The 14,022-nt window shown below is 34.9% G+C and overlaps 1 protein-coding gene across 4 annotated transcripts; it reads right to left on the bottom strand.

Moving 5' to 3' along the window:
- Positions 1 to 115: 115 nt before the first annotated feature.
- On the bottom strand, positions 116 to 4,692 carry LOC149820701 (replication protein A 14 kDa subunit-like). Of its 4 annotated transcripts, none has more exons than XR_016426616.1 (4): positions 4,559 to 4,673; positions 4,165 to 4,215; positions 808 to 1,067; positions 116 to 475 (listed from the first exon to the last, which is right to left on the bottom strand). XR_016426616.1 is itself a non-coding variant. In XM_089983091.1 (4 exons), the coding sequence occupies exons 1-3, from the start codon at positions 4,685 to 4,687 to the stop codon at positions 779 to 781; spliced, it is 435 nt and encodes a 144-aa protein (XP_089839217.1). In that variant the 5' UTR covers positions 4,688 to 4,692; the 3' UTR covers positions 116 to 475; positions 730 to 778. The 4 variants fall into 4 exon arrangements, 2 of the variants coding, with proteins under 2 accessions (XP_089839217.1, XP_089839216.1); XM_089983091.1 differs by having other exon boundaries at positions 730 to 1,067; positions 4,593 to 4,692; XM_089983090.1 differs by having other exon boundaries at positions 4,593 to 4,692.
- Positions 4,693 to 14,022: the final 9,330 nt, after the last annotated feature.

Below are 14,022 nucleotides of genomic sequence, written 5' to 3'. Positions count from 1 at the left end.
TGACTTGTGATCAGGATAGGACGTGTAAATTGAAACTTTACACAGGCACTTAAACAGATACACGGGCAAAGTATTATGTTAAAATTTAATCTCAAAAAAGCACACGGCACATCAGCAAGCAAATATCGACAGATTTATAACGACAGGGCAAAGATGAAGCTCTAAGAAAAGCACTTAAACCTCTCTATATAGAGGCAGGTATGTTTGATAACGAGAAGTCTAATATATCAGAAATAACCTCTGCTACACAGCATTTGCAGATGAACCATGCTGATCAAAATACTTCTTGTTCATATACATACTGTCTTTGCATTTCAAACTAAACATTTCTTTGAATTAAAATGAAGGTAAGGTCCCTGATCCTCCAAAAGAGCAAAAGAGAAAGCAATGTCCACTAGAATAGCCATCTCCTAGATGAACATACTCTTGTACTCCGAGTTAGCTACACGACACAACTCATTGAAGTTATCCAAAGCTGCAAAAGAGAGTTAAGCCCAAATAAGTGAAAGAAGTTCAGGTGCTGCAGATGCATAAAAAAAATTACGGTTGACTGACAACCTAATAAACGACTAGCAGGGATTATAGAAAGGACAAGAAATATTTGCTATAACTGGAACTATCAGAAATATTGACAGAAAAAGAAAGGTTCTCATTAGTAATGGCATTGGTGGAGCCAATGAGATTGGAGAACCCCACTAGAACACCATTAGTATGATGAAGATATGACACCTGATCGGCCTGTCATGTCAAAGCCCACTGTCAACATACATAGTTTTGCTTAATCCACATCGGTGATGAAAGAAATACCAAAAGTGTCACCAAAGTTTGTGCATATTTCGGCGCGAATGGATTGATTGCCCTCGGCAACACCAATAACTTCAACATATTGTGACAGCTTGGAAGGAGTTAACCCTTTAATGGATATTTGATGGCCATCTGGTGACTGCCCGACCAGAAACCCACCGTCAGTTCGTAAAACCTTAACTACAGTCCGCACCCTACGCCCGGTGTACATCTTTAAGAGCTCTGCATTGACAAAAACTGCAGGGCTTGAAGTATCCATTCTTCTGCAAGACAAAACAAGGAGATCACTGTGATTTGCAAACACCTTAAACAGATGAATCTTATTATTTGATGAATAATAATGTGAAAATGAAACAAATCAAGACAGTTAAAATGTTAGGTGCAGTGACATGCAGGTTTTGATACATAAAATGCTAGACTAGGAAATAGTTGACTACATATTAGGCTTTCACAAAGCCTTCCAGCTACATAATTTGGTGTTTATATGATGGTGCACAAACTAACAAGTATTTTCACAAGTTGGACTTTATCTGTCTGTCATGTTTCCCGCAACAGCATGTCCAGAGCAAGTAAACTGCTCACCTGAACATAGTTTTAAAAGGTTGATTTCAGGGCAAGTGATGCCCACCTTGAAATGTGTGAGATTCACATGCTTCAAGCAAAGACCAATACGAAATGCTTCTAGGCATGAAAATGTTTTGGCTGGATATGCCTCTAGGTGATGCACACACATTTGCTTACAGAGATCTCATATTCAGCAAGATTTAATTTATCTCTTATTTTTGTTTGTTTTCTTTTTTTAACTTCAGACTTCAATTTGAGTTTGATCCCGATATTGGATCGAAGAAAGGAGTCCAAAAAGGAGACTACACCAAGTCACAACAGATTGCCAGAGAGAAACAAAGAGCTGATTTCTTTGCAGTTAAGTGAATTTGAATTGCTAACCAAGCTATAACAGTTCAAGACAAGATTTATATAATAGTGATAATTAAAATATTTTGGCAACATGAGCATTAATGCAGAATTGCTATCGGTTGTCATATTTTTTGTGTTACATCATACTGGATGCAACCCATAACATAAATTATACAAACATTAAAAAAGAAGTTTTATCATCATTACTCTTTTGATTAAGAGAACCCAATCACAGTCACAAGTTGCAAACACATACATGATGTGGAAAATCTCACAATCAAATTTAAGTGGTACACGAACAAAACAACTGGGCCTCTTAAATTGAGTGTGGGAGTGCAGATATATATGTGAGCAATGTTCTAGTCAGGTCCCACGATAGGTCCTGGCAAAAAACATGGTTGTAGGTGTTTTTTGTCGAATCTGAACCTGTTGATGTGTTCACAATTGTTTATTTACCAAAAAAAACAGGATTTTCTATCATAAAATTTTAGCACAATATAAGCCGTTGATTTTTCACCCCTCTAAAAGAACACATATGTGCATAAAAAATACCTAATTGGATGCATGTTAACTACTAAGTAAACTATGATAAACACATCCATTGGTTTAGATCAAGTAAAAAGCACCTACAGCCACATTTTTGTTGGGACCTAACTTGGGGTCAATGTTGTTAAAAGCATACCTCAAGGCGCAAAAAACGTGCCTTGCTACAAAATGAGGGTCCTTTGGCCTTGAGGCACACTAAAAAGCACAATAGCCTATGAGGCGCCCGCCTCATGGCTATAAGGTATGCCTCAAGGCGCAAAAAGTGCACCTTGCCACAAAGCGAGGGCCATTTGGTCTTGAGGCGCACTAAAAAGCGCAATAGCCTATGAGGCGCCCGCCTCATGGCTATGAGGTATGCCTCAGCCTGAGGCATGCACCTTATAGGCTTTGGGTCAAATGGGGGTTAAAGCCCTTTGACCCAAAATAGGGGAGGCCCGATTCATTAGGGCACCTCTCTCTCTCTCTCTCTCTCTCTCTCTCTCTAACGTTGAATTCTTTTTTACATATCATTTTTTTTTTGCAGTTTTACTTCAAACGTTGAATTCTTTTTGTTTTTAAGTTCTTATTAGATGAAATTGTATATCAGTTTTTTTTTTTGCATTTGTATTTTATCTCTTCCTATTCACATTACTTGTCTTGCTGTGAAACATGTATGCATGTAAACAATGATTGCAGTTTTACTTGGAATGTTGAATTCTTTTTGTTTTTAAGTTCTTATTAGATCAGATTACATATCAGTTCTTATTAGATGAAATTTCATATCAGTTTTTAAGTTCATATTAGATGAAATTGAATATCTTTTTGCATTAAATGAATTGTATTCTCATATTAATGTTACTTTTATGTGTTAATCTCATATTTTTTGGTATTTATTTGAGATTTTTTTTTCTTATTGGTTGTTGCTTTATCAATAAAGTGTTTCTTTTAATTATTTGAATTTTTAGATATTTTTTAAAGTTTTTTTTTTAGTTTTCAAAAAAAAAAATGAGGCTTACGTACACTTAGCTACGCCTCAATGCTTTTCACAACATTGCTTGGGACCTAACGAAAATGGGATGACTAGAACACATACATATATATAATGTGTGTGTACATATTTATGTATATAATATAGATAAAAAGGACTTGGTTAGGGTTAACTGAGTACAGTTTTGGATAGAAATGAACTCCGATGTGGTTGACCACACCTTACTACAGAAGCCGTGACCAAGTGTCGCACCTGCACCAATGCAGGTGTGTCACGGATGAGTTGCCCTTTTAGAAGTATTTGTGTTACATAGATCATGCCTTTTATCCAAGATAACTGTAGGCATACAGTTAAAAAGAAGGGACACCTAGGGAAATCCCTATTACATCAAGAATCCTTTACGCTTGTTATCAATTCTTCTAGATTATGCTTTCTGGATACTCATTGAATCTTAGGCTTGCTCAGTGTCTACTATAACATAAGAACAATTCTATGAAGTTCACTACCACAAAGCTCGAAAACTACTTTGTTGCCAACTTCTAACATATAGTTTGAAGCACATAAAGTACACTAAAGTAGAGAGAGATTAGTATGCAGAATTGCAGATGAAAGAGAAATACAGATCCCCAACAGCAGCACATCCCAACCAAAAATCAATATTAAAAAGAAGAAGAAGCAAAACCTAACAGAGCAACAGATACGAGAAGCAAAATAGAGGCTACAAGGACCATATGCAAAAGGAATGGAAAAGCATATCCAACTACAGAATGATAGCGAAAACCTTCAAGGAAAGAAAGATGGTTTCTCCCATTCGCACATGATCAAACAAGAAAAATAAAGACGAAAAGGATGATTTGGACAAAACAAAATCAATTTCTCTGTCGATTCCGAGGATTTCAAGGAATACTGCTTCAAGATTAAAGTTAACTCACAATGATGCAGAAGGGATAGAACCATCATCAGATGTTACTCCTTTTTTACATCTAATTGAAACAGAAGGAGAAAGCATTAGAAACTAATAAGTGAGGAAAATCCCCGGCAAATTCAGATCTCGATCGAAAATTATGGGGTTCTTTTATTTTCCTTTCTTTTGGGTTATTGATCATACTGGGGCTGTCTAGCAAAATAGGGGTACAGAAAGAAACCCCACTTGGGTCAGAGTTGGTTTTCCAACTTTCGAGTGAAGGATTAGGTATTGAATAAAAGATGAAACGGGTTTTATGGTTTTCGCTAGAAGATCATCTTCTACACGAGAACCATTGTCGGATTAATCTCCTCCTACGATATCTCCATCAACACCCGCAGAGAGAGAGAGAGATTCCTTACTTGGATAGATGATGGTCGTTAATGGGGTGCCCACCTGCAACGAGAGAGAGAGAGAGACGCGGGAAGATCAAACAAGAAGCCCCAATTCCCGCTCGCAGCTTTTATTTTTTTTAACAGAAGCTGGTCCATGTCACGAAGACACGAAGACGCGTAATGCGATTTCGACTCGCTAGTTCGATTTTTTTTTTAAATAGGACACGAACTTTTAATTCTTAATCAATAAAAACTGTTTTTTGATATTTAATATTACAACATGCCTTTTTATTTTAATAAAAGAATAAAAGAATAAAAGAATAAAAATATTAAAATATTGTTGCTCGTGTCATCGCCTGTGACATAAAATCTGAGGCATAGTTTCTTAAACTTTAATTAAAAAAATATTGGCTTCACTCAACCGCATCGTACCCTCTAACTGAAACTCATGGCTAAGGATTTGAGGGAAAATGCATGCTACCTTCATGGATTCCAAACCCCTTAGCTAAAGATTTAACTATATGTTTTTTTTATTGCACATCTGACCCTCCAAATGTGATGTACGTGTTTTAGTTTAGTACAAACTGGCCTCATATCATGGTTGTATAACATGTATGTGGGTAGGGATGGCAGTCGGCTCGAGGAAAATGGGGCTCCACTGGAGATGGAAAACATGAAACGGGATGGAGGCGGGGATGAAGGTTAAAATTAGAACCTGTGTTGGGATGGATGCGGGGATGGACTTATGCTTTCACTGCCCAATCCCCGTTCTATTCTCTATTCCTGTTAGTAAAATAATTAAAGTACCTTTATTAGAGATGGCAGTGGACTGGAGGGAAACGAGGCCCTGCCATGCCTCGCCTCGTCCCGTTTGGACTGGGGATGAAAGACATGAAATGGTATGAACACCTTAAATTTTTCAAAAAAATTACAAATTTTCTTTTTTTGCCCCTAGCCCCATCTTCTGAATAACTTGGGTCAATTTCTGATCAAATTTCAGTCATTTCTCGGATTCACTGGTTGAAGATCTTAAATCCAAATCAAATTTCACATCTGACCCAATTTCGGATCTAGATCTGATATCCAAATCCAATTCTGAGCCTTATTATCCATTTTTCAATTCAAAATTATAAAAATATCAAAATAGTTTTCTGAATGGCTCAGACAGTTCATCCAGTGTCCATTTGGATTCATTGTTCTTTATTCCTCGATTCGAGATCCAAAACTCGAGCATTTTATCAAAACTCCGGATCCAGACCCGTTTTCTGAAAAATTTCTGAAGTCTAACTCTATATTCTCAGAAAACTCCTCTTTTATAAAAATTTCAAGCTTTACAAAAATGTTTCAAAATCCCTTATTTTCCCCATAATTTTAGAAAGGTTTCTTTCAAAAACATAAAAAAAATAGAAAACACAAAGAAAAGAACAAAAAAAATAGAAAAAGAAAAGAAAATTCAAAAAAATAGCCTAGAAACCCTTTTTTAAAACACTTTCATAGTTACAACCACTTTTTGAAAAAAAAAATGAAAAGGACCACCCTTTTAAAAACTTTCAAAAAGTCTTTGGATTCAATTTGTAAACCCCCCAACGGTCTTCTGTTCTAAGAAGAGTCGGGGGGGGGGGAGTCGAGGATCATTGCCTCTTCACCCCAACACCCTTCTCCTTCTCGAACGATCGCCTCCTTCTCCCTTTTCCCATCTCTCCTTCCCCTTTTTCCCATTTCCCTTTCTTCCCCTGGTCTTCTTCCCCATCGACTGAAGGAAGTCGATCCTGCTGTAGAAGCTTCAAGCAATCCGGTAAAAGCCTTTCCCCATTTTCTCTTTGTAACTTCCGATTTTCTTGCTTTCTTTTAATTTTCCTGTTTAATCGACCCCATTAGAGCACTTCTATGGTATCACTTTGCATTTAGCAAATACCGATCCATATACACAATGCAACATCGACGGAATTATCAGATTCCAACATTTTTTAGTTGTCTTTGCAAAATTTTATGTGATTTCTATTGCTTTGATCTTTCTTTCTTTTTTATTATTATTGCTTTGATCTTTCTATTGCGTTCTATGTCCTTAAGTCGATTTGAGACTTACATTCTGTTCATTTTTATTAGTTGCAGCATATCATCCCCATCTACGATTATATTTGTTCATGTTACAACCCGTTTTTCCTTTTTTTTATTTTGATTTTGATTTCTTGTTTTACTATGATCACATGTTCATATTTGGTGCCTTGTTTTGATAACATCTGATGCTCATTCATTTTTTTTTACGATGTTTCATTCATTCTAATTGTGTTATGCTGTGTTATCTATTACATCTTTGTTTAACTTCATCTGATCTATTGGATGTTCATCGACATTTCATTTTCATCCCCGTCCATGGTCTTAATTCAGCACTGGTGTTCGTATTTATTTTCTTCATTGCATAGTCCATTAGATCAAATCTAGTTCATTTGCATTTTGGTTGTAATCCACCTCCACCATTTATTTCAATATGGCTGGTGCAAAGACCCATTCTCAAGGTCGTATTATGGGAGCACATTTCTTTAGCCCTGCTCATGTGATGCCCCTGCTGGAAATTGTTCGCACTGAGAAGGCATTGTTACGACAATGAAGTCATACATGATACTTCAAGTACAAGGTTTTGATGATGAGAAGTGGAATCAACTGCATTTCAGCTAAGGCTTTGAAGAAATTGAAGAATTCAGTGAAGAATCTTTGAAGACTAGTGTGCAAATGTTTAATTTATTAAAAGTCTTAGATTCTTGTAAGAGCCTTACCTAGAGTGCATATTTAGGTTGCATTTCACCTTAAAAGTCTTTAGAAAAACTTTTCTAAAAAGAACCCTCATGAAAATCTTTTTAGAAAACTCTTTTCTTAAATTTTCATGTTTATTAGTCGACCAATAGACTTACCAGTCGACTAATCCTTTCGCGCCATATTTTCTAAATAGTAATTTTTGTCAAATTAGTCGACCGAAGTTTTTATCAGTCGACTGGACAGAATGTCTGTTTTCTGGAAAATTAGCAACAGTTGACTAATGGTTTCATGTATTTTCTGAAATTTAGCAGCAGTCAACTAATGCTTTTTATCAGTCGACCGAACAGAATGTTTGTTTTTCAGAAGATTTTAGCAGCAGTCGACTAAAAGGTTTTTCAGTCTACTGATGATATTATCAGTCGACTAACTTTTCTCAAGTCGACTAAGTTTCAAAAGTTCAGATTTTCAAACGGCTCGATTAACAGATCAGTCGACCGACGATAACGGTCAGTCTACTAATAATTAACTATTAGTCGACTAACTGATGTTTCAGTCGACTAATTTTGTCGTTTTCCTGAAACTTCAAAAAGGCGTGTCTTTTCATTTTTCAAACGTTTTGATCGTTCGAAATAGACAGTTTTGATACCCTTTCATACCCTCAACGTATGGAAAACTTTAACTATAAATATGAGTGCATTGTACACTAAAAAAACAACAAGAATTCAATCGATTTGAATCATTTACTTATTGCTTTTCACTCCTATTCATTCAAGTATTTGTTTTCTCACTCACGTGATATTTTCACTTCAGTTTTTCACTCAAATCATTTTGAGAGATAGTGAATTCGTGAGTAGAGTATTTCAACAACCTCAAAAGCCAATAGCATCTCATTTGCATTCAAAAGGAAGGCTCATAGGTTGTTTTGTAAGTTGTTACTTATTTTCTGTAAAAAGAAGGACTCCTTGGTGTAAAGGAGTTGTTTGCTTTCAGTAGGGTTGTTACTGAAAGTGGGACCAGTTATGGTCTATGTGATCTTGTAGTTTACAAGGTTGATAGTGAAAATCTCAAGCGGGTTTTGCTTGGGGACTGGATGTAGGTCGGGTTAGACCGAACCAGGATAAAATCTTGTGTTCTTTGTGTGTTTTGCTTTTCAATTTGCAAAATCCTTCAATATTCCGCAGAAATTTTTTAAAAAGCACTATTCACCCCCCCTCTAGTGCTCGTTGCCTAGATCCTAGTGCACTTTCATTTGGTATCAGAGCAAGGTTTGCTATTACTTTGATTTGACCATCATCTAGCATGACAACTACAACATCTCAGCACAAAGAAGGAAGCTCCTCTGTTCGTCCTCCTCTCTTCGACGGAACAAACTATGGTTACTGGAAAGTAAGAATGACAATATTCTTGCAATCCATGGATCTAGATATTTGGAGAGTGGTTTCAGAAAAGTACCAAACTCCATCAACTGATTTCAGCCGATGGACCGATGATGAAAAGAAGACTGCTTCACTGAATGCCAAAGCCATGAATGCATTATATTGTGGCGTTGACAAGGTAGAATTCAATCGCATCTCTCAATGCTCTACAGCAAATGAAATTTGGCATACTCTTCTAGTAACTCACGAAGGTACGTCAAAGGTAAAGGAATCTAAAATTGCTTTTTTAGTTCATAAATTTGAATTGTTCAAAATGAAGCAAAATGAATCTATATCGGACATGGTAACTAGAATGACCGATATAACTAACACTTTGAAATCCCTTGGAAAAGAATATTCACAAGTGGATTTAGTCAGAAAGATTCTAAGGTGTTTAACTCCTGAATGGGAGAGAAAAACCACTGCTATTGAAGAAGCAAATGATCTCAATACTCTCACTCTTAAAGACTTAGTTGGTAACCTAATGGCATATGAGGTCCAACTTAAAGACAGACAAGAAGAAGAGCTTAAGAAGAAATCTCTTGCTTTTAAGGCTACTTCTGACTCAGAAAATTCAGAAGAAGATGAAGATGAAGATATTGCCCTCATCACAAGGCAATTTAGAAGATTCATCAAAAAAAGAAGATTTCAAAGAAAGGTAAAGAAAGCAGATTCTTCCATTTCCAATAAAGTAAAGTGCTTTAACTGCAAAAAGGCAGGACATATCAAGAAAGATTGTCCTCTTCTCAAAATCAAGCTCAAGGACCAATTCAAGAAGAAAAAGGCATTTCAAGCATGTTGGGAAGATAGTGACTCCTCTTACGATGAAGAATCAAATGAAGAAGTCGCCAACATGTGTTTTGTAGCACAAGAAGATTCGGTACACAACATAAGGAGCAAATGGATATTGGACAGCGGCTGTTCCAAACATATGACTGGAAGGCCGGAGTTATTTTCTACCCTCCAAAATAAGGATGGAGGAACCGTCACCTTTGGTGACAATAACAAGGGAAAAGTGATAGGTATTGGTAATATTGGCAATCCAAAACTTCCCTTGATAGAAAATGTTCTTTTAGTAGATAGTTTAATGCATAATTTTATATCTATTAGTCAATTATGTGATAAAGGTTTTCATGTTTCTTTTGAAAATGATTTATGCTTAATTTCTGATTTTCAATCTAAAAAGATCATTTTTAAAGGTAAAAGAAGAAACAATGTGTATGAACTATATCTAGATGAATTACCCACTTTTAATGAAAAATGTCTTATTGTTTGAAATGAAATTCAGTGGTTATGGCACAAGAGACTTGAAAATGTTAACTTTAAAATTATTTCAAAGTTATCCAAGAATGATCTTGTAAGAGGCCTACCTAGAATACCATATAAAAAGGATCACTTATGTGATGCTTGTCAAAGGGGTAAACAAATCAAGAGTTCTTTTAAAGCAAAAGATATAGTTTCAACAAAACGTCCTCTTGAACTTTTACATTTAGATCTATTTGGACCATCTAGAATTCAAAGTTTGAATGGTAGCAAGTATGCTTTTTTTATAGTAGATGATTATTCTCGGTTTACATGGGTAATTTTTCTAAAAAGCAAAAATGATGCTTTTTCAGAATTTTCTAAACTTTGTAGAAGAATTACAAATGAAAAATCTACATCTATTATTAAAATTCGCAGTGATCATGGTGGTGAATTTGAAAATGAATCTTTTCTAAAGTTTTGTGATTTACATGGTATATCTCACAACTTTGCTTTTCCTAGAGCGGCTCCACAAAATGGAGTTGTTGAAAGAAAGAATAGAACTTTGCAAGAATGTGCTAGAACCATGCTTCAAGATAAAAATTTACCAAAATACTTTTGGGCTGAAGCAATTAATACAGCATGTTATGTCTTAAATTGTGTTCTTATTCGACCAATTTTACATAAAACATGTTTTGAATTGTATTATGATCGTATACCAAAGATCTCATATTTCAAAATTTTTGGTAGTAAATGTTTCTTGTTAAATACCAAAGATAATCTTGATAAGTTTGATTCAAAATCAGATGAATCAATATTCTTGGATATTCTTCTAGAAGTAAAGCATATCGTATTTTCAATAAAAGAACATCTTGTATTGAAGAATCTTTACATGTTGCATTTGATGAGAATTGTGAGCAGGTTATACCTCTAAGCGAAGAAGAAGAAGTAATACTTTATGAAGAACCCTTGATAGAGAGTACTTCTCAAGGAAATATTCCTCTTCAACCGGTTTGGAAAAAAGTTCCTAATCATCCACATGAACAAGTTATTGGTGAAATAAAGAGTGGTGTCCAAACTAGAATGCAGTTAGAAAAATATATTGCAAATGTTGCTTTCATATCTAAATTAGAACCAAAGAATATCAATGAGGCTTGTGTTGATGAATTTTGGCTTTTGGCCATGTATGAAGAACTTAACCAATTTACTAGGAATGATGTTTGGGATCTAGTTGATAGACCAAAGGATCATCCGGTAATTGGAACAAGATGGGTCTTCCGAAATAAGCTGGATGGAAATGGTGAAGTCATTCGTAACAAAGCAAGGCTAGTGGCACAAGGCTATAATCAAGAAGAAGGCATAGATTTTGATGAAACCTATGCACCAGTGGCTCGATTAGAGTCAATTCGAATGATGCTTGCTTTTGCTAGTTACATGAACTTCAAGTTATATCAAATTGATGTTAAGAGTGCATTCTTAAATGGACACATCAATAAAGAAGTTTATGTAGAGCAACCTCCAAGCTTTGAAAATGAGAAATATCCAGAAAAAGTCTACAAATTAAAAAGAGCTTTGTATGGACTCAAACAAGCACCAAGAGCGTGGTATGAAAGACTACGAAATTTTCTAGAACAATCTGGTTTTTCCATTGGTCGGGTAGACTCCACTTTATTTATTAAAAATCTTAATTCAGATATTCTTATTGTGCAAATTTATGTTGATGACATAATATTTGGTTCTACTAATGATTCTCTCTGTAAAGAATTTGCTAAAGCTATGCAGGAAGAGTTTGAAATGAGCTTGATGGGCGAATTAAACTACTTCCTTGGACTTCAAATAAAGCAAACTGAAGAAGGAATCTTCATCAATCAGGCTAAGTATATAAAAGAACTTCTCAAGAGATTTGGGATGGACTCATCGAAATCAAGAAGGAATCCTATGAGTACAACTACTTCTCTTGATAAAGATGAAAATGGAAAAAGTGTAGATACTAAGCTCTACAGAGGTATGATCGGATCTCTATTATACTTAACTGCTAGTCGACCTGATATTATGTTTAGTGTTTGTATGTGTGCAAGATTTCAAGCTAATCCAAAGGAATCTCATTTAACTGCAGTAAAACAAATTCTTCGTTATTTGAAAGATACTTCAAATTTCGGTTTGTTTTACCCAAAATCATCTTCCTTTGATTTAGTTTCATATAGTGATGCAGATTTTGCAGGAAGTAAATCTTATCGAAAGAGTACTAGTGGAACTTGTCATTTCTTAGGAAATTCCTTAGTCTCTTGGTTTAGTAAAAAACAAAATTCAGTATCACTCTCAACTACTGAAGCAGAATATAGCGGCTAGTTTAGCATGTTCACAAGTACTATGGATGAAACAAACCTTAAAAGATTTCGGTTTGAATTACTCCACAACAACTATTTATTGTGATAACACTAGTGCTATAAATCTTTCGAAAAATCCTATTCAGCACTCAAGAACTAAGCATATTGAAGTGAGACATCATTTTTTAAGAGATCATGTGTTAAAAGGAGATATTTCGTTAAATTTTATTTCCACTAAAGAACAACATGCCGATATCTTCACTAAACCTCTTAAAAATCAAGATTTTATGAGAATTAGAAGAGAACTAGGTATTTGCTCATTTTTGGATTTATAAAAATGTTGATTTTTGAACAAAATCTCAAAATCGCACTATATTAGTCGACCGATAAAATTCTAGTCGACTGGTGTTTTAAATTTTGGAATGTATCACACTATATTAGTCGACCGATATATTTCTAGTCGACTGATGATATTTTTAGAATGAGTCGCACATTTTTAGTCATACTTTATGGGTTGTAATATTTTAAACTTGTATCTTTATTTTGCTTATGCTATTTCTGCCCTTACTCTTTTTTATTATGACAAAGGGGGAGAAAAAGATAATAGCAATTACATTGCAGGAGATCTTGCATGAGAAATGCAAAATTAAGAGAAAAAGAGCTTTGAATGAATGTATTTCTAAATGCATGAAGAAATGATGAATGGAAATGCAAACCAATCAATATGTGATATATGTGCTTTAAATGTGCTAACTTTTAATGTTTTGCAGCATATTGATAGGGGGAGTAAAATCTCCATCTATGCATCTAAATGCTTCATCTTTGATTAAGTTTGTCATCATCAAAAAGGAGGAGATTGTTACGACAATGAAGTCATACATGATACTTCAAGTACAAGGTTTTGATGATGAGCAAATGGAATCAACTGCATTTCAGCTAAGGCTTTGAAGAAATTGAAGAATTCAGTGAAGAATCTTTGAAGACTAGTGTGCAAATGTTTAATTCATTAAAAGTCTTAGATTCTTGTAAGAGCCTTACCTAGAGTGCATATTTAGGTTGCATTTCACCTTAAAAGTCTTTAGAAAAACTTTTCTAAAAAGAACCCTCATGAAAATCTTTTTAGAAAACTCTTTTCTTAAATTTTCATTTTTATTAGTCGACCAATAGACTTACCAGTCGACTAATCCTTTCGCGCCATATTTTCTAAATAGTCATTTTTGTCAAATTAGTCGACCGAAGTTTTTATCAGTCGACTGTACAAAATGTCTGTTTTCTGGAAAATTAGCAGCAATTGACTAATGGTTTTATCAGTCGACTTAACAGAACATGTATTTTCTGAAATTTAGCAGCAGTCGACTAATGCTTTTTATCAGTCGACCGAACAGAATGTTTGTTTTTCAGAAGATTTTAGCAGCAGTCGACTAAAAGGTTTTTCAGTCTACTGATGATATTATCAGTCGACTAACTTTTCTCAAGTCGACTAAGTTTCAAAAGTTCAGATTTTCAAACGGCTCGATTAACAGATCAGTCGACCGACGATAACGGTCAGTCTACTAATAACTAACTATTAGTCGACTAACTGATGTTTCAGTCGACTAATTTTGCCGTTTTCCTGAAACTTCAAAAAGGCGTGTCTTTTCATTTTTCAAACGTTTTGATCGTTCGAAATAGACAGTTTTGATACCCTTTCATACCCTCAACGTATAGAAAACTTTAACTATAAATATGAGTGCATTGTACACTAAAAAAACAA

This window comes from Nuphar pumila, chromosome 12 (assembly GCF_984573655.1).
Source record: "Nuphar pumila chromosome 12, dmNupPumi1.hap1.1, whole genome shotgun sequence".
NCBI classification, from domain to species: Eukaryota; Viridiplantae; Streptophyta; class Magnoliopsida; order Nymphaeales; family Nymphaeaceae; genus Nuphar; species Nuphar pumila.
This window is presented reverse-complemented; position numbering and strand designations above follow the sequence as displayed.

What these genes read in the sequence shown, in the direction of transcription:
- LOC149820701 (XM_089983090.1), bottom strand. Translation starts at nt 4,687, where the DNA reads ATGGACCAGCTTCTGTTAAAAAAAATAAAAGCTGCGAGCGGGAATTGG. An exon ending in CTCTCTCTCTCTCGTTGCAG is followed by an intron (nt 4,216 to 4,592) that starts GTGGGCACCCCA and finishes TGTTTCAATTAG; the next exon opens with ATGTAAAAAAGGAGTAACAT. An exon ending in TCTATCCCTTCTGCATCATT is followed by an intron (nt 1,068 to 4,164) that starts GTGAGTTAACTT and finishes TTTGTCTTGCAG; the next exon opens with AAGAATGGATACTTCAAGCC.